The sequence below is a fragment of the Galeopterus variegatus genome, unplaced genomic scaffold, assembly GCF_000696425.1.
Source record: "Galeopterus variegatus unplaced genomic scaffold, G_variegatus-3.0.2 Scaffold1327, whole genome shotgun sequence".
NCBI classification, from domain to species: Eukaryota; Metazoa; Chordata; class Mammalia; order Dermoptera; family Cynocephalidae; genus Galeopterus; species Galeopterus variegatus.
The window spans coordinates 171,856-191,197 of record NW_007727438.1 but is presented as its reverse complement, the minus strand read 5'-3'; the positions used below and the strand labels follow the sequence as shown (position 1 = coordinate 191,197).

At 50.9% G+C, this 19,342-nt stretch overlaps 2 protein-coding genes across 3 annotated transcripts in view; both read right to left on the bottom strand.

The window, feature by feature from the left end:
• FDFT1 (farnesyl-diphosphate farnesyltransferase 1) overlaps nt 1-324 on the bottom strand; it is a 37,355-nt gene extending 37,031 nt beyond the window's left edge. For both annotated transcript variants that reach the window (XM_008576323.1, XM_008576324.1), the window contains exon 1: nt 139-324. In XM_008576323.1, coding sequence (XP_008574545.1) covers nt 139-237 — 99 coding nt within the window. In that variant the 5' untranslated portion in view covers nt 238-324. The remainder of the gene's footprint in view (nt 1-138) is intronic.
• Nucleotides 325-3,370: 3,046 nt separating this feature from the next.
• On the bottom strand, nt 3,371-13,219 carry NEIL2 (nei endonuclease VIII-like 2 (E. coli)). Its single transcript, XM_008576321.1, has 4 exons — nt 13,082-13,219; nt 9,614-9,969; nt 6,313-6,509; nt 3,371-4,322 (listed from the first exon to the last, which is right to left on the bottom strand). The coding sequence occupies exons 1-4, from the start codon at nt 13,217-13,219 to the stop codon at nt 4,009-4,011; spliced, it is 1,005 nt and encodes a 334-aa protein (XP_008574543.1). The 3' UTR covers nt 3,371-4,008.
• Between the last annotated feature and the right edge of the window lie 6,123 nt (nt 13,220-19,342).

Sequence of the window (19,342 nt, the reverse complement as noted above, 5' to 3'; positions counted from 1 at the left end):
GGGAGGACGGCCGGGGACAGCTGAGGGACGGCGACGCGGCCGGCGAGGTCCGTCCTCCCGAGGGGTCGGCGCCGCTTGCCCGCGCCCCCCGCCCTCCGTCCCGCCCCGCCGGGATATGGGATGCTTGGCTTGGCCCACCTGGTCCATCTTAGGCATCACCTTCCGCCGGCCGCCCATCCGGAAGCGCAGCAGGTTGTAGAATTCCTCCGGGTGCCCCAGGCACTTCACGAACTCCATCCTGGCGGCAGTCACCTCGTGGATCACCTCAGGTGCCACGGCCTCGGCGATCACCTCAGGTGCCGCGGCCGGCGGATGAGGTCAAGGCAGCGCGGGGCGGTGCGAGCCTGACGCCCCGCCCATGCCCCGCCCACTTCCCGCCTAACTCAACCGCCGCGAGCGCTCGCGTCGCTTCCCGCGGGCGCGCGGGGTGGACTGACGGGCGCTGATTGGCCAGGGCCTCTCGCCCCAGGAAGACTCCGGCAAATTGGCGGCGGGAGGAGCCTGGCGTGATGACAGCCAAGAAGGCCATTGGAGGGCGGGACGAAGTCCGCCGAGCGCGATTGGTGCCCTCGCGGGGCGGGCTCTATGTGTGCCCCGGCCGGGCCGGAGCAGAGACCCTTCCCGAGTGTTCACGGCAGCCCCCTGCGTCTCGGGCCGTCCCGAAACTTCAGCGCGTCCGCGGGAGGGCGAGTGGTCGGGGCAGGCTCGTTCGCCTCGCTCCGATCGGCGCCCCCGCTGCTCGCCCGCCCGGTCCCCCGCGGTGGCCGCCTGGGCGGAAGATACCGCGCCTCGTCCACCTCCGGGCTGAGGGACTCGTCTCCCGCGCCACGCGGCCCGCACCAGGGTCGGGACACGCGGCCCTCGCGCACTCCTGCGCATCCAATCAGTTGTTGTCCCCTGGTCTGTCGTCGGGATGTCGCCCCTCTCGCAGCACTTGTCTGCCGTGGCCCGGGCGTCCGCTCAGCGCGGTCCCTCACCCCTCGCGTCCTCGCCGGGACCTTGCCTCAGGAGGCCGCCTGTCCCGCCGCCGGTCCCCTTCCCTCCTGCCCACCTTTCCGCGGACTCGTCACGTTCTGCTGGTTCGCGCTCTCCCTCCCTCGAATGATCACATACGAATCCTCACATCTTATCCATCTTTTAAACTATAACTCTCCTCCGCGACCTTCTCTTATTTCCTTCAAAGCCAAACTGTGAGCAGACCAGACCGCCCTCCCCACGTCACTCGCAGTCCCTTACAGGCCACCACTTGCACACTGCTCTCTCAAAGACCACCGTGACCTCCAGTGTGCTCCACTGCCAGACCCCAAGGGCCTCTGCTGGGTGGTTCTCGTCCTCCCGGTGTGAGTCACGTCACTGACCACTGGCTTCCGCTGAAAGTTCTTCACATTCGATCTGTCTTCGTGGACTGGCTTCTCTTTCTCCTCTCGCCCCTTAAACACGAGACCTTAAGATCCCATCATGGTCTCCATCTTCCCTTATGCTACTGGAACATCCTGTTAACCTCACCTAGCTGCCCTGCCGGTGCTTGTGGGGATCCAGGCCTGCTTCCTAATTACCTTGTCCTCACAGCCCAGGTGGCTTTCAGGCTCCCAAGCAGAACGTGCCTCAAGGTCTGATTCCCTCTTGATTTTCCGAATCCACCAGGGCTGGCCTCTTCCGGCTCTCATATACCAGGCACCAGCCAGCTTCAGCTCTTTCCTCCTTGCCCTGTCCCCACGTCTGGTCAGCTGACACCAGTGGAGCCCAGCACTGATGACCCTCAGCTCTTGTCTCCTTTCCAAGCCCATTGCTGTGCTCAGCCCCATTGCTTCTTTTCTCAGCAACTGCCACAGCGTTTTCCTTTCTACCCACCCCAACTGGTGGGGACCCCGACGCAGGCTGTGGTGCCCTATCCTCCCCCGCCGTGGAGCCTCCCTCCCCACCCTGCTGTGCTCTGGAGCCACCACCCTGTGGATTTCGACTCAGAGGGAACGGTCTGTGACGGCACCAGCTTTGCTCCAGCCCACGCCTGGAATTTTGCTCTTGCATTATCTCATGAAAGGCAAATTTGAATCAAAATATATATGCACACAGACATTTTTATAATTTTATGTGTGTGCATACACAAACATGCCTAAGTGTGAGCATATATAAACATACTCCTCCACATACAAATAACCACCTGTTACTCACTATTTTTATATCACCTGGTCTGGAAGTGGGGCCTTACAAACTAATATGGGTTTTTTTTGTTTTTATTTTTTTCAAAAAAAGGGTGTGGAGAGAGAGCTTCCAAGAAGTTGAAGATTTTTTCCAAAACCCCTCTGTCACCTGTAACGGACTGAATCATGTCCCCTTAAAGTTGATATGTTGAAACCCTAACCCCCAAAGTGACTGTATTTAGACATAGGGTCTTTAAAGAGAAAATTAGTTAAATGAGCTCATAAGGCTGGGGCCCTAATCCAGTATGACTGACGTCCCTACCAGAAGAGATGCCATGTCTGTGCACAGAGAAGAGGCCACGCTAGGACACAGCGAGCTGATGGACACCAGCAGGCCCTTCTCCTAGAGGCCTCAGGAGAAAAAGCCCTACCAGCAGGCACCTCGATCTTGAACTTTCAGCTTCCAGAATGGCCAGAAATGTAATGTTGTGGGTTAAAAGCACATGGCTGTTATGGACCTGTGTTGAAGCCCTAAGACCCACCGTGATGGCATTTGGATATGGGCCTTTGGGAGGTGATCAGGTATAGTGAGGTAGTGAGGGTGAGGAGGCGGCCACATGCAAACCAAGCGGGGGATCTCACCAGGGAACTGAGTCAGCTGACACCTTGAGCTTCCAGCCTCCAGACTGTCAGAAATAAAGGTCTGTTGTTTGAGTAACCCAGTTTGTGGTACTGTCATGGCAGCTAAGTCAGTGGCTCTGATCCTTGTTAATTGTGTGACCAAGTTCCTGACCTCCCTAGACTTTAGTGTTCCCATCTATAATGTTAGGACAGTGAGAGGGAGTACCTATCTTCATGGGTGATCACGCAGGAGATGCACAAGGACTCAGTGGTGAGCAGGGCAAGTCGCCAGCACAGGGGGAGCACTCGGTACATATTAACTGTTACACAAAGAATCAGTCTGCCATAAAACAGCTTTCCCTGATGTGGCCGGCTCTCAATAATTTAAGATAGGACAGTAGAGGAAAGCCAGAAACATCAGCCACCACTCTCAGTGTCAGGCTCACAAATAGCTCCCTCCTCTGTGCCAGAGGCTGTGGCAACAGCAGTGACTTCAGTCTCTGCTCACTAGGGCAGAAGGGCAGGTGCACTTACCTCCTCCCAGCAAGCCCCAGGAGGCCACCTCCACAAAGAGCTCAATTACAGCAGAGGACCTTTACTGCCAAAGATGACACAGAAAATAACAAACAGCTTTATTTTCATGTCATGAGCGTTTCCCTACAACCCTTGACTTTTGAATTTTTCAACATATCAGTAGTCACATGTGTCAGCTGCAGGAGTAAACGAGCAGCTCTTCTCCCCGCCCGGCCCCCCCATCTTGGAAGGACCCAGGCAGGAGGCTGAAGGGCAGTACCACCCTCCCCCGACTTGTCCTCATCTCAAGACCCCTCCAGGGAAGGAAGAAAGAAAATGCTATTTTCTGTTTCTCAAAATGGATAGCCTTAAAACCAGCCAAAATTTCAAACACAGCACAGAACCTGCAAAGCAATGTTGGGAGCACAGCTCTTCCCACAGGCTTTCACTGCCTCATTGTTCTGGGAGCTTCCCCCTTCCCCATCATTAGAAATTTTCTCATCTTTCATAATGGGAGGATTAGATGGGAACAGTGAACAAAACTAGAAAAGGAAAAATCTAACCTATGAAAACTCTGCCTCAGACATAACTCCAGTGAGATGCACATTAACAATACTGACCTTCCCCACCTGCCCTGTCTTCTGCACCTAGCCCCTGCCCACTCCCTCCTTTCTGGACACTTGGGCACACGGTCCCTAAAGGGCATGGCTCCAAGAAGAACAGCGCAAGTGCCTCAGGAGAGCTGCGGTGGCTCAGGCTCCTTGGGGAACAACATGGGCTGGCACTGTGGGCACCACCAGGTAAGCCTCTGGAACCCACCCAGGGGCCCCAACGCCTCCTTGGTGACCAGGTGGCCAGCAGGGCAGTGGTCCTTCTGGTAGATCTGAGTGTGCTGCTGTCTGCCCTGGAACTTGCCCTGAAGCCAGTCTGTGCTGAACTCCACCACGTGGTCCACAAGGGCCTCAAGATGCAAAGGCCTCAGGAGAGAACCGAGGGTCAGGGGGTGGATCCCAGCTCTGTACAAGGCTTCATTCTTAATGATGTTCCCTGAGACAAAGCAGAAAGGAAAGGGAAGAAAAAGGGACACATCATAACAAAATCATCCCAGAAGTTGGCAAAGCAAACTGAAGTTGGATGATGGCAGCAAGGAGACCTGGAGTTAGCTCTGCCACGTCCCGCGGGAGCTCAGGCACATCACGCAACCTCCAAGTCAATCCCCTCGTCTGTGAGGAGCTTTGGTAACTCTTACCTTGTGGTTGTGGTGAGCATGAAATGGAGCTTGTGCACGGCCCATGGCACAGCAAGATGGTGTCAAAGAGAGCTCAGGCCCCTGACCACCCAAACTTGAATCCCAGCTCACCCAGATCCTCCCCATCACCTTGGCCAGTTCCCTGGACTCTTGAGGCCTCAGTGTCCTCTGCTGTAAAACAGGGACAGCTCATCTGGTTCTTGTGAGAAGTAAGAATTCACGAGAAATGCTGAGTACAGGGCTGGCACATAGAGAACACTTGATACACACTAACTGTTATTATTACTTGTTATTTTGGCAGCTGGTCGGCACAGGTAACCCTGAGTTCTGGTGTTAGCTGCGCCATGCTCTAACCAATTAGCTAACCAGCCAGCCTTGCTATTATTTAAAATGTCAACTATAGTGCTCATTATGTAGGAACTTCTTTAGGAGGTATTACTTTATTATTTTTCTACTCCTGCCTCATTCTCTGTGAAGCCAGCCTCGAACCCTCCTTCCAGAATCAAGGCTTCTCTTTGCAATGTCCCAATGTGTGCTTGCTTTAACCTCCACTAGGCATCTGCAATCAATCTTAGCTCACAGGGAACTGAGTGCTGCTTGCTGGGCCACTGAACAACGACTTCCTTGCAGAGAGAAGAGCTGGCAGAGAGTGAGTGTTCAGTGCGTCTGGAGCAAGTGGATGAGTGAATTACTGCTCTTTCTAGGAGCGTCAGTCACACCCCTAGTCACACGCAGAACTTCTTTCCAAAATCCACTGGTAGACTGCTGGGAACTGTGTCTCAGCTGTCCCACTTACCTGTGATGTGTCCTCTGCTTTAGTTTTCTCATCTTAGTAACAGGATTATCCTACAGAGTAACAGCAAGGAAGACACCACGTGCCTGGCATGTTAGTCACTCAAAAATGCTGGCTGTTATTACTATGCTAGTATGTCATTAGCTCTCGCAGACCCACAGGGCCACTTCTGAAAGCCTCTTTGCTCCTTGGGGCACAGGGACTCCCTGGCTCTAACCTGAAAATGCAAGGCCAGCACCTAGTGAGCCACAGGCCTCCCAAGACCTTGTGAGGTGGCTGTGCCTGCAACAGGTGGTCACAGCTGGGCATGGAGGTGCCTCTGCCATCTCCAACTCCCTGATGGCCTCGTCGGCCAGTCCCAGTCACACTCAATCCCTGCTGCAGGCAGCAGGAATGGCATGCTCCCACAGTCCAGCAAAGCAGCTGTTGCTTTGTTTCAAATTGCTCAGCTCTTCTCCCCACCTGGAAATCCTGTTTCACCGCTTAGGCCACCATAACTGAAAGAGGGAACCTGCATTTTCACTCACATCTTATAAGACCCTGATGCAGACTTGAGTCACATCTGTGCTGTGACCTGCAGGAAGCTCCAACACCCAAGAGTGGCATCCCCAAGCAGATGCACACCTCTACATGAGCAGACACCGATCAAGCACTTCCTATGCACCAGGCACTACACAGGCAGCAGGGACACAAGCATGCCCAAGGCCCAAGCCCTGCCCTCTCTGCGAGGTCCTGCTCTGATGTGGCCACCAGGAGGCTCTGAATGGATAACACAATTAGGGTGTAAATTGTGAAGTGGAGAGAAGCTCAAAACTGCCTAATCTAACTGTCTCAGACTGAAAGCAAGGTTAGAGGAGCTGGAGACGAAGGGGTCGCCTCAAGACCAAGACCAACAGCACTGGCACAGCTAGGTGGCTCTCGGGTCTTGCGATACTAGATGACAGATTTTTCTATTAAACAATTCTGTGGGACCCACCCCTTCCCATCAGGCATACCTAACCCTGAGAAGTATCTCTGGTCCAACAGTGTGTAGCAGACAGGCTGGGCCCGGCCCAGAGCTTCCAAGGCTTGTCCTCGATGGAACTTTTCAGATAAGATGTCACAGGTGGGTTTGAACACCGGGGAAGAGCTCCAAGACATCTGACAGCTATAAAATGCCAGGAAGCCACCACCACCAAAGTGCAGGACCAACCTGGGAAGGGAAGAAAGGACAGATCACATGTACACACAGTTACCACAGTGTAGTCAGGTCACACGTACATACAGCATCCACATTATCGCCAAGATAAACCTGGGGAAGCTAAACTCCCTAAAATGAAAAGGAATGGCTCTGCCAGAATCACAAAAATCTCAAGGCTAAATGGAGTAATTAAAAGAAAACATAAATATGTGTCTATTGTTCTGCTTATGCAGTACACGTTCACACAGAAAACAGGGAAAACAGAGGAAGTCTACAGTGCAGGGGGTGTGGCTACCTACACCAAAACAGGGCTCAGGAAGGAAGACGGAGGATGGGTGCTAAGCAAGCACCACACACACTTCCAGGCAGGACTACGCACAAAAACACACCTGCACATACTCCCAGGAGCTTCCTGCATGCCAGGGACACAGCAGAAGCCTCCACACTCAAAAAAGAATCAATGGGCCACTTTGTAAGGGAGGACAAGCAGGCTGGAATTGGACTCCACATGGGAAGGCAAGGAAACCCTCAGGTCCAGGCATCTGACCAAGATGGTGTCTCACAAGAAAAAGGAAACCTTGAGACTTGAGCAGGGACTCAGAGAAACATCTAAGTACTCATGGAAAAATACATACCCGACGGACATTAAATCAGCAAGGATCTTGAGACAGGGGAGGTGAAAGAAGGATAAGTGTGTAGTATGTGCGGAGAGACCTACACGGAGTGTGTCTAGGATGTGCACCTGAGCTGCCAATCAAGGGTTAGGAAAGAATTCTTAAAACAAAAGATGCATATTTTAACATGCATTTAATACCAATTTAATTATATAATTAAATATATAACTTGTATATTTAATTATATTTAATTTAATCAGCAAACTCAGGAGTTGGGGAGCATATGGCAGAGAAAAGCAGCTGCAGTGGAAATATTTTAAAGGACTCATCTCAGAGTTGGGGAGAGTGAGCAAAACCATGGTTTTAATGATGAGAGAGCAGCATTTTTTGATGTTATGAAAAATTTGATGGTTATTAACTAATAGAAAAAAATACAGGTTTAATTTAAAGATAAGGAAATTAACCAAAAGAGAATGAAGATGAATAGCCAAGTGTCCAGAAGAACAGGGGTAGAAAAGACACTTGGGAAACCCAACAGAAGTAAGAGAAGGAAAGGAAGTGTAATAAGTGGATAAGAGGAAGGCAGAATTGGAGACACAGGCAGGGAGTGCTGCTAACAATGATGCACAGTCTCCAAGGACCTGGGGACTTTGATGCCTGGATGCAAGGACAGCCAGACACATACAACAAAAATGCTTAGAAACACGAGGAGAAACCACAGCTACCCTGGGTGATTGCAACAGTCCTCCTCTCAAGTTTCACATATTAAGTAAACAAAAAAATAAGCAAGAATAGCGAGAATTTGAGTTATCAAAGCAATGACCTGTTCTTAGCATTTACAGAGTGTTTTACTCCTAATGAACACACAATGTTCATTTATGAACATAAAATATGAACAAAGACCAATTACGTGTTTGGCCACAAGTCTTAACAGATGCCAAAAGAAGAAAAATCTATGGGTTACGGTCTCTGATCATAATCCAATAACAGTTTTAAAATGAAAAGTAAAAAAAAGATGACCCTAAACACTCAAACCTTCGGAAATTAGGAGCTACTCTTCTACATAGGAAAAGTATGTAAAGCTAATACTATTTATTTGAAAGAGCAACAAAGAAGATAAAACTCAAGCAAGCCTAATAAAGAAAAAAAAGGGACAAAGCAGAATGGAAAACATGAAAAATGAGAAAAGAGACATAACTTGATAAGAGATTAAAAAGTAGGGGCATGAAATGTGACATCTGAGATGACACACACGAAAAGCCCGGGGTGAGCCTGCCTCGTGGAAGGGCATTTCAAATCCTCTGGCTGGTGCCCAATTCAGCAGCAGTGCATGGGCCAGCTCCAGGCAACGAGAGGTCTGCTGGGGGGTCTGAGAAAGCTCTCCTTGCTCATCTGAGCCTCTGGAAATGACACTCTCTCTTCTCTGGGTATTTTCTCGTGTGGATATAAAGCCTGGAATCACAGTAGCCTCTTGCTACTTACTGATCTAAGGACAAAAACCAACGTGTGGGAAAGTGCAGAGCCAGAGAATCACAAGAACATGAAGGCAGAACCTAGAACTGGTCAACTCCAAAGTCCACCCTCCCTCTGAACTTTTAGTTATGTGAGCCAAAACACCTCCTCACCATTTAAGCTGCCATAGGTTATTTCTATAGCCTAAAGCATCCTAAGGTCCCTACATCATACCATAAATAAAGACTATAGCTCTAAACAAATTTTTTAAATAATAAACTTTATAAAATAGAAGTCCTGTGACTCGGGGTAGAAAAAGCCTTTTAGTAAGAGGGGAAAATTAATAGCAATCAATAAAAATACGGACCATTGACAACATAAAAATTAAAAATCCCAAATGCCAAAAGGCATCATAGAGACTGTCAAAGGACACAGGATAGATTTGAAACAGTACTGGCAACACATATCACAAAGGTTAATAGACTTCATATCCAAGAGCTTCAACAAATTGATTAAAAAATACACAAACAACCCACTGTCAGTAACAATTCCGTGAAGCCAGCACTTTCATAAGCCCATAAAAATGTGCAGCTATAAGGACAGTCATTCTCTTCGACCACCGATTACTCCTCTGGAAATAGGCCCTAAGGAAATAATCCTAAACGCAGATAGAGTTTTACGCACAAAGATACTCTTCTCAACATTCACAGATTGAAAACTGAGAAGATCCTGTCCCTAAATTCAGCATGCACTAGTTGAGCCATAAATGTTCCTCAGAGACCATGTGCCCTCTCATGCTACGTTTGCTGGAAAAGCTCTTCCTTCTCCAAGACCCCCCAGGGTGTCAGGATTCCTGTTTTGAGAGTGACTACAGTCTAATTTCTGTGATGGGTAAATACAGAAGCATCTTCTCTCCCCTAGACAGCAGGGTCGTAGGTAGCAGGGTGGACATCCACCTGGGTGTGATCCCACAGCCCAGAACCAAACCCCACATGGTGGGGGCAGGTGAACGCTGCAGACCCTGTGAAGACCAGGCAGCCACAGCATTACCTTGGAACAGGGTCCCTCCAGTCGCCCCTTTTGTTGGCTTTCTTCGCTCTGGAGAACTCATTCGCCCAAATGCTGCCAAACAAACCAAAGCTGACCTGCAGCCACCTCTCAGCAGCTGCTGCAGGGGTATCTGCCCCCAAATACTCCAAACTGTCACCTTCACTGGGAACCACAAGCTCCACGGACTGCAAGGGTCCACTGGAGACCATCGGTCCGTTGGGCCCCAAGGCCTGCTCTTGGTCTGTGGCCTCTTCCTTCTGTGCTCCTTTTCCTACAGGCTTTGGCAGGGGGCTGGTGCCAGGGAGCCCTGTTTCTTCATCTGGATCGAACCTAAGGAATAGCTTCTTTCCATGGACCTAGAGAAAGATGAAGATGGATCTAAGACTTGAAGACCCAGATGGGAACTGGGGTTTGCAGACTGATCCTCCTGCATTTCTTCCTTCTCACCTCTCCCCTGAGGTACCCAACTGTGTCTTTGGGCCCTGCCTTTTGCTTTTTTGTTCCAGTGATGTGGGCAGTTAGCACATGGTTTTCAGGGTGACTGGAACCAAGTGGAAGAATCAGATAAACAACAAAACAGACCCATGCTAGATAGTAGGGCCACCGTGGCACACCTGAGGTATTGCTCTCAATTTTTTTTCATGGACTAGCTATGAAAAAAATGCAAATTGTCATTCTTTTATTCAATTCATAATACAGTATTCTTTGCTAGAAACATACACACAAAAACACACACACACAGCAGCTAAAGAACACATTATAAAGTCGTTACCCCATACCACCACCCCCCTCAGCAAATTGGACTTGATAACAGTAACAGCCACGAGAACTCACAAAAATAAAATAAAAGCTATTATCCCATGTCCGCCAGCCACCCAAAAAAAAAAAAAAAAAAATCTGTAGAGAAAAAAAGCTATAATCAAAAAAAATTGAATGTTGACCTAAAAACTGGGTTAAAACACCAATAAAATGTCTAAGACAAAGAGTTCAGCTCATCTCAATGAAAATGATTTTAGTAAAAGAAAATGTAAACAGGAAATTTGTGTAAAAGAATGTTCCAGCTGCCCTGCAGTCTGTTTTCATATTGCAATCTCCTGGTACATGAGGAGTGCATGCCCAGGTAAGTCTGTTCTACACAACCTGAGATTCAGGCAGTCTTTCCGAGAGTTAAAACCAAAACATCTGGCACTAATACTGGAAATGCCTCTGTTACGTTACTGACTGCCAAAGGTACACTTTGAGATCTCTGTTGTTCCGATATGATGTTCAGTTTGTCAACTAGTACAAAAATTACAACTATAGCAGTCTTTTGAAATCCTCTCCACAAAAAGGTATTACCTTTTAAAATAATTCCAGAATAGTTTATCTGCAAGTCTTAGCTCAGATTGTTTTCTGCCACATATTAGAAATAGTTTATCTGAGCTACATAAAAATCTGAGCAAGGAATTAGGTGGGCATAAGAGAAATAGCTCCAGAAAATACTTTCTCGGTGTAAATTCACCAATGTGGATACAATTCTGATTAAAATATTTTTCAAATGTCCCTCAGGATCAAAACATTTACCAGGACAAAAATGCCCTTGCACTCTCTCCAACTATAGCAATTTCTACCTTCCCTCGCTCACGTTCCTGTGACACTGCAGTCACTTCAACTCACTAACCGTTAATTGAGCTTATTCAACACACCGGGCAGCGTGTTCAGTCTAGTCTCTGCTAAGGTTAAGTGTGCCCTCCAGAAGGCATGTGTTGGAAACTTGATCTCCAGTGCAACAGTGTCAAGAGGCAGGACCTCTGAGAGGTGACCCGCCATGAGGGCTCCACCTCACAAACGGACTGTCGATTATGAAAGAGTGGAAGCTGGAGCTGGATCTCTTGCTCACTCTTGCCTCCTGCCATGGGATGACACAGGGCAAAAGCTCTCACCAGGTGCCGGCACCACGCTCTTGGGCTTCCCAGTCTCCAGAACCATGAGCCAAATAAAGTTCTATTGCTTATCAATTACCCAGTCTGTGATGTTCTGCTCCAGCAACAAAAACGGACTAAGACAGTCTCCTTCCTATTCTTCTCCGCAGGAATTTAATATTTAAAAGGGGAGACAACACTATTCACAGTCACTAAAAGATGGAACCAACCCAAGTGTCCACCCACAGATGAATGGATGAGCAGATTGTAGTCTATCCATATAATGGAATATTATTCAGCTGTAAAAAGGAAGGAAATTCTGACACATGCTACAACATGATGAATCCATGCTAAGTGCTGGGAGTTCAGAGACAAAGGACATAATCCTACCCCTGCAAACCTCACAGGACAGTCTGTACAAAGAGGCCATGAATCTGGAGGTCAGGCCTGGCCTCCAGTCTGCCCCTTGCTAGCTGCCTAAACTTGGTCTATGTACTCCCTTCTCTGAGCCTAAACTATGGGTGAATGTCTGTAAGACCCTTCCAGTTCTAACTAAGAATAGTTTCATAACCAGTGGGGGGAGGGAAGGTGTGTGGGAAGGGCAAGGTGGAAGAAAGAGAGCTGATATTTACTGAGCGCCTGTCATGTGCCAGATATAAAGTCTTCCTAATACAACAGTTTTAACAGGTGGGTGGCTTATCCCATTCCACAACTGAAGAAACAAGAACTAAGAGATTAAGTCACTTGTTTAAGAGCAGACAGCTAAGCGGCAGCTGAGCCCCCTGAGTTACTCTGCAAACATTTACCCTGTGCCTCCTACATGCTGGGCACTCATCTGAGCGTTGGGGCACAGTACTGATGAGGACACAGTCGCTGCCTCCTCCACTCAACAGGAGGAAGGACAGGATGCCACGGCAGCACAGTCTCTCACCCAGCCTAAAGCATGCAGGACAGGCTTCTGAGAGGATGTAAGGGCTAAGCAGAATCCAGGAGAAAGACTAGGAACCGCCACAGTAAATTGAGGGGACAGGGACAGAGGAAGAGTTGGGAGAGAAAGGAAGACCTGCCCACACAGGGACCAGCGTTTCAGAACCACGGGAAGACCGTCAGAGGGGTTGCAGGTGGTTCAGTATGACTGGAAGACAGATTTGGGGCAAGTGAGAAGGCTAGAGAGGCAGCAAGAGTCAGACCACAGAGAGCCCTGTCGGCCCGCGAAGGACTTCTGACTTCTACTTAGGCTAAGACAAGCCGGGTTTGAACCCAGATCTGAAGGCTCGGCTCTTTCTTTACTTCCCTGCTGGTCCATGGGATCAAACATGTTCCCAGCCCAAGGCACCCATCAGGCACAGCTGGAGAGACCAGCATCACTGCAGACTCTGAATCAGGGTCTCCACAGCTCCTGTGTGTGTGTTCTCTACAGACCCACAGCCCACGGAGACACCCACCTCTGGCTCAGACACACCACCCTGCAAAGGGCTTGTGGGGGCCAAACGTGGGCTTCTCAGCCTCATGGAAGTGGCAGCCTCGGGGAGGTGCAGGATGTGCTGAGGAGGGATAATGATCTCACCTGGGTGTCCTGGAGCCACAGAGACTGAAGGTCAGCTGGGTATAGTTTCTTACTGCTGCCCCCTGCCTTGACCACCTGCTGGCCCACAAAGGGGGAGACCAAGTAGTGAAATTTCCTCACGGATGGCCCTTCCGGCATCCCTGCAGACACAAACGGGTAGAAGAGGCCGTTGACTTAGCTCCTTTCTCTCCAGCATTTCTGGAGGGTGCTAAGCTCCAAGCAACTCCTATATAAGGTGAAAAAAGGGAGTGTGGCGGGGGGTGGTGGGGTCAGATCACAGGGGTCAAGCAGCAGCAGGTGTGAGCCGGCTGTGCAGGAATGGGTTCTCTTGCCAGCCCCTCCCGCCTTTCTTCATGCAGCAAACACTTATTAAGCACCAACAGGTTTCTAGGTCTCATATCAAGGGAGCCGTGCACTTCAGTCCCCTGGCAGCTGCCACTTGGGAACTGGCCCTTGTTACCTTCTACCTGGACCGTGCGCCCCTAAGTCATCTCTGTTTTTTCTCCATCCTCCCTCCGCCCCCACAGAGTCATTCCAACCCACTGCTGCCGATTTATTTTCCCCCTTTTAGGGGACCCCATGCAAAAGGCTGTAAGGGACACAAAGACACAGACAAAGACTGGCCCTCCCACGGCCACCCCTCGAGTAGGGGAGACATGTGTGAGATGACCACAATATGGACAGAGCTCAGAAGCACCTGGCCAGATGGGCTTAGAGCAGGGAGAGCGGATCGAGCTTAACCGCAGATAATCGTCCCCGATAAATGAGAAAGAACTGTGATTTCGGGTCAACGCTGATGCAGGGCTGTCTGGGGCCGCCTTCTCCCCCCACCCCAAATCACCCAGGTCCCCCGAGAGCCGCCTGTCCGAGGCTGTCTAAGTGGTCTGCACCCCGTGCGCCCAGGGCGCGCCGCTGGACCACCCATGTCCTCCCGACACGCGACTGGCCACGAGTCAAGGTGAAAGTGAAACTTGGACAGGTACCTGGCAGGGTGGGAGCTTTTACTTCAGTGACTCAAAAACACCAGCCAGCCGCCCCCAAATAAGTAACATTTCTTAAATTATGGAAAGGGGATGCCTTTCGCTGAAATATGGCAATCTTTCCCCTAATCAGACCTTCCAGACACTGCAGAGGGAATCCTGCCGAACCGTCTGGAAGGAGAGGACCTGGACCAGCTCTCGGAGCCCGGCCTGGAGAAGCCTGCCCTGAAGTGCGCCTGGTCCTTAAACCTCTCCACGCACGGACACTTCTCTTCTCCGTGTTTTCACGGACACGGACAAGGGGAACATCCTTGAAAGAGGAGGCCAGGAAGGGGCCTCGCAGGTTTGGGGAGGACGCCGGGCCCCCCGGGAGCCCCTCAGCTCACAGGGGCCTGCGGGGAGGGCAGGGGGGTCCCCGCCCTCTCCCGGAGCACACCACTCCCGGGGACAGTCTGCAGCGACCGCTTCTCCCGGCTCTTCCTCGGAGACTGGGTGGGGGGAGAAGCGGGCGTGGAGACGGCACTGAGGGTCCCCGGGGCCTCCCGGGAAACGCGCGCGGAGGCGCCGCGGTCCACAGACCAGGGCTGAGGGATCCTCAGCAGACGCTTCCGGATCACTCTGTACTCGCGTCTCCGCGCCGAAAAGTGTCGCAGTGACCGCGCCCACCCGTGCGCCCGCCCGGGACAGCCTCCGCGGCCCGCCCGCCCCGCGCCTGTCCTCGCCCCCCAGCCCTGTGTTCTCTACAGACCCACAGCCCACGGAGACACCCACCTCTGGCTCAGCCACACCACCCTGCAAAGGGCTTGTGGGGGCCAAACGTGGGCTTCTCAGCCTCATGGAAGTGGCAGCCTCGGGGAGGTGCAGGATGTGCTGAGGAGGGATAATGATCTCACCTGGGTGTCCTGGAGCCACAGAGACTGAAGGTCAGCTGGGTATAGTTTCTTACTGCTGCCCCCTGCCTTGACCACCTGCTGGCCCACAAAGGGGGAGACCAAGTAGTGAAATTTCCTCACGGATGGCCCTTCCGGCATCCCTGCAGACACAAACGGGTAGAAGAGGCCGTTGACTTAGCTCCTTTCTTCGGCCTGCGCGGAGCTTCCCCCCAGGGCTGACGCAGGCGCGGAGCTGGTCCCCGGGGCGGACTCGGCCGCGGAGTCTCCTCCCCCGGGCGTGGGCGGGGACCGCTTTCCTGGGGCGGGCGGGGCGCGGGCTTAGTCCCGGGGGGCGCAGGAGGCGGGCTCAGCCCCCGGCGGGGCTGGCGGGGGGTTTCGTCCCGAGGGCGCGGGGGCCGGGCGCGGCCGAGGATCCGGAGTCGTGGGGGCGGTGGGAGAAGGGCGGAGACCGGGGCTGAAGAGTGGGGAGGAGGCGACGCTGGAGCATCGGCCACTTGCGGGGACAGGTCCGGAGGGCGGTCGTGGAGTCGCGGCGGGGATGACTCCAGCGGGGTCAGACGGGTGAAGAGATGGTGACGAGGACGCAGGTTGTCAGGAAGTTAAGTTTTTAAAGGGTGGGACTTTTTACTTTATAGTATTTAAATAGTATTTATAGTATTTAAATTTATTTTGAATTTTTACTGTAAGAAAATTTTGCTTAAAAATATTTGTGTGTTAATTTTTGTTTGAAGAATAGAAGAGGTAAATAGGCTATTTGAAGATAAGAACGTTCTGTTAGTTCTCCGAGGAGGATGGAAAGCCAGCACCTTCCAGGACGTCAGCAAGGACGTTTGGGGACGTGCTGAGCAGGTGTTCAGGTAATGCCCTGGATCCCTGGCTGCGGGGGGCCTTGGGGAGGACTCGACCATCACAGGGAGACATGCCTGCGTCCTGCTGATTGAGAGGGAGCAGGCCGGGTGGCCTTCCCACAGTGCCTACCTGCTGAAGGGAGGGACAGGAAGTGAGGAGAGGAAGGCCGGTACGGGGGGTCCTCCGCACAGAGGGTAACCCTGCAGGCAGAGGGGATGAAGTTTGAGGGCATGGAGTTTGCAGGAGGGACCCCTCAGAGAGCCTCTGGACCCCCTCTTTCTATATCTGGACTTTTCTGGAGAATAACATCCTCCCACAGGGTGCCTCCTGCTGTGGGGTCAGGCTCCCCCCCAACGTAGCTGCTGGAGCCCCGAGCTCCCATTTCTTTAGACTGGCAGAGCTGGGAGGGAAGCCATAGCCACAGTGCTGGTCTCATCTGGTCAGTGAATGCCTGGTACCCCCAGGGCTCTCCTGAGGCCAAGGACTGTGCAGTTGACAGTCCCAGTGGTCTCCAGCCTGGCTCCCTCATGTATATTATAGATACTGTTTACTGAGCACACACTGTGCAGGACCCGGCTGTGAGCTGTCTACATACGCTGTTTCATAGTTAGCTGTGGGAATGCAAGCAGGTCACAGTGTCTCTGAATCTCTTCATTAAAGGGGATGTCTTAATTCATGGTATTACAGAAATATTATAAAGGCACACTTCTCAAACTTTATTGTGCATATGAATCACCTAGGAACCTTGGGGTTTTTTGTTTTTTTGGGTTTTGTTTTTGGCAGCTGGCCAGCAGAAGGATCTGAATCGAACCTTGTTTAAATGCAGATTCTGACTCAGGTCAGTAGCAGGGCCTGACATTTTGCCTTTCCAACAAGCTCCCAGGCACTGCTGCTGGTCCAGGGGGCACGCTCTGAGCAGCAAGGACTTAGAGCAGTGTTGGCAGCTGGCAGGCACTCAATAGATATTTGTTGAATGAACAATTAAATGAGATATTAGATGGGAAACGCCCATAAACCGTGCTCCCATCTGATATTTAATCATTCATTCGACACTGTGCTCTAAGTGTTGTAAGTGTATGCAGCCATCATTCTAAGACAATCTGGCTGGGGAATCAGCCTGGAGAAAGCAGAGAGCTCAAGAGTCACTCGTTAAAGAACTGCTCCCACAGCAGAGGCCCGGGCTAGAGAGCTTGGGCAAGTGACTTCCCCTTCTGTATCTCAGTTTCTTCTCCTGTAAAATGGAGTGAAATGCCTACAGCAGTGGGTTACTGTGGGATTTACTGAGATGACTCACATAAACCTCTTAGCACTGGGCCTGGGATATAACTATCCATTTTAGTGATTATTATTGTCTGCCTCTGGATTGGGGTGCCCCCAAGTATGCAGGAGCCTGAGGATCAGTGCCCAGCTTTCTAAGGCCACAGAAATAGATTAAAACATGATCATTCTAAAGAAAGTGAGAAAGGGAGTGAAGGAACAGCAGTAAGGTCCAGGAATCACATTGCCAGTGAAAGAGAAGCTCGGGAGCTTGGGTGTCTCTAGAGGCACCTCGGGAACACGGAGGGCTGAGTGAGCCTCTAGGTCTCTTCCAGTGGTCCCCCTTTTGGGGTGTGTGGCCGTGGACAGTAAGCCATATTCCCCAATGTCTCTAGGGCCTTCTTTCATCGTGTATAAGTTGGGAGGATTTGGAACCAAGGATTCTCCTCAACTTCTACGAAGACATTAAAGACTCTTCCCCGGGGACTGGGATCTAGACCCAGGCAGAGGAGGGCTCTCCAGCTTGTAGGTTTCCACTCTTTCGGAGAGGACGAGGTGGGGTATAAAAGCCCAGATTCTGGAGTCGAATAGATGTGGTTTGGATCCTGACTGTGCATTTAACTAGCTGTGCGACCTTCAAGGAGGGACTTAAAATCCATGTGCCGTACCTTCTTCTTGTGTGAAACATGATTGTAAGGACACGTAACTGTTTTCTGTGGCTACATAAAGATACTAGCAGTGTCTGACATGCAGTAGTGCTGAATTAGCAGTAGGTGCTTTTTGTTAGCAGAATTTTGGGGTCATCTGAAACTGCTGGCTTGAGAACACGGGCTGCACTGGAGGTGGAAAGGGAGAGGAGGGTGTGGGCGCCCCCACATGGTGAAAGCATCAACTACAGGCAGTGTGCGTTGTGTCAATCTCAGGGCCTTCCTAGAGAGGCCAGGTGGTCAGTGAATGCTTCCTCACACCAGCTCTGTGGCTGTCGGCAAGGTCCCTCGATGGTGGCAGGTCAAGAGGGTTTGGGCCAGATGACCTGTGACCCTCATGATCTGTGAATAAGTCAGACATGTTGTCCCAATCCAGGCTTCCTTTTTCTTAGCAGGATGTTTTTTTTCCTGTTTCATTCATCTGTCCCAGGCCAGCTTTTGGAAGCCTTAGCAAAACTAATTTCCCAAATCCTTAGCCCATTGTACTCCCATAAAGCCCAGATCTGTACCCTTCTGGAAGGTAGGGGTTAACAGAAATTCCCCGGCTCTGTCCTTGGATAATAATGCAAACAGCTAGATTTTAGGTTGGGCCCATCCCTGAAGCCAAGAGCAGCTTCAGGGCCTAGACAGCTGCCCTGGGACTGTTCGATTGCTTGGCTTCGTAGCTAACCAGGTACGCTGGACTCAACTTGTCCCACCAAGTGCCAGGACACCGTAGTTGGAGTTGACCTGGTCAGCTGGACAAACACAGCCTTGCAGCTCTGTACTAAACCACAGCCTCAGAGCCGCGATTCTTAACCTGGGGCATATGGAGAAACTTCCAGAGTTCACAAAACCCCTAAAATGGTGAGTGGTGTACAAAATCACAAGCTATGTGTGCCTTTCTGGGGAAAATGGGCGCAGCTTTTGTACATTTTCAAAGATGTCTTGACCCCCAGAAGTTAAAAAACACTGCCCCAAATTGTCAAAATGACTTACTCTGAATGCTCTCTATGTGGAACCCTATGGGAAGCTTTAGAGGTGTTCCAATTTATGACCCAAAGTCCCTATCAGCTCTCATCAGTGGAGTTGTGTGGGGAGGGCAGAGATCAAGGTGGCTGGATAGATTTGAGGACACACTGAACTGAAGGCCAGCACACTGTCCTCTTCGGTGCAGCTACCACAGAAGGCCCGATAGTCCCCATGGAGCCGCCTTCCCTGGGATTCATTTTCAGAGCCTACAGGCCATTCTCCAGCAGCTCCTTATTGATGGCAAATTTCTGTTCTCTGAAGGGGAATTTAGAATCAAGACTGATGACAAAAATTGGACAAGTGATGTAACTCGGGGGCCCCAAACTAAATGTGGCTAAGAAACAAGCTGGTTTTCTGTGGGTGCTCGTGAGCAAGTTCTGGACAGTGTCTAAAGGAGCACCAACATGTATTTTTGCAATGGCTGCAACATTTCAATAAGTGGTTTCCAAGGTGGCTACTTTGAGGGACTGTGCTCACTGGATGTATAATTTCTGACACCATTTTTTTTTTTTTTTTTTTTTTTTTTTTCGCGTCCCGCAACGGGTCACAACCCCCAGTGTCCCC

What these genes read in the sequence shown, in the direction of transcription:
- NEIL2 (XM_008576321.1), bottom strand. Translation starts at nt 13,219, where the DNA reads ATGCCGGAAGGGCCATCCGTGAGGAAATTTCACTACTTGGTCTCCCCC. An exon ending in TGTGGCTCCAGGACACCCAG is followed by an intron (nt 9,970 to 13,081) that starts GTGAGATCATTA and finishes ATCTTTCTCTAG; the next exon opens with GTCCATGGAAAGAAGCTATT. An exon ending in TGGAGGGACCCTGTTCCAAG is followed by an intron (nt 6,510 to 9,613) that starts GTAATGCTGTGG and finishes TTCCCTTCCCAG; the next exon opens with GTTGGTCCTGCACTTTGGTG.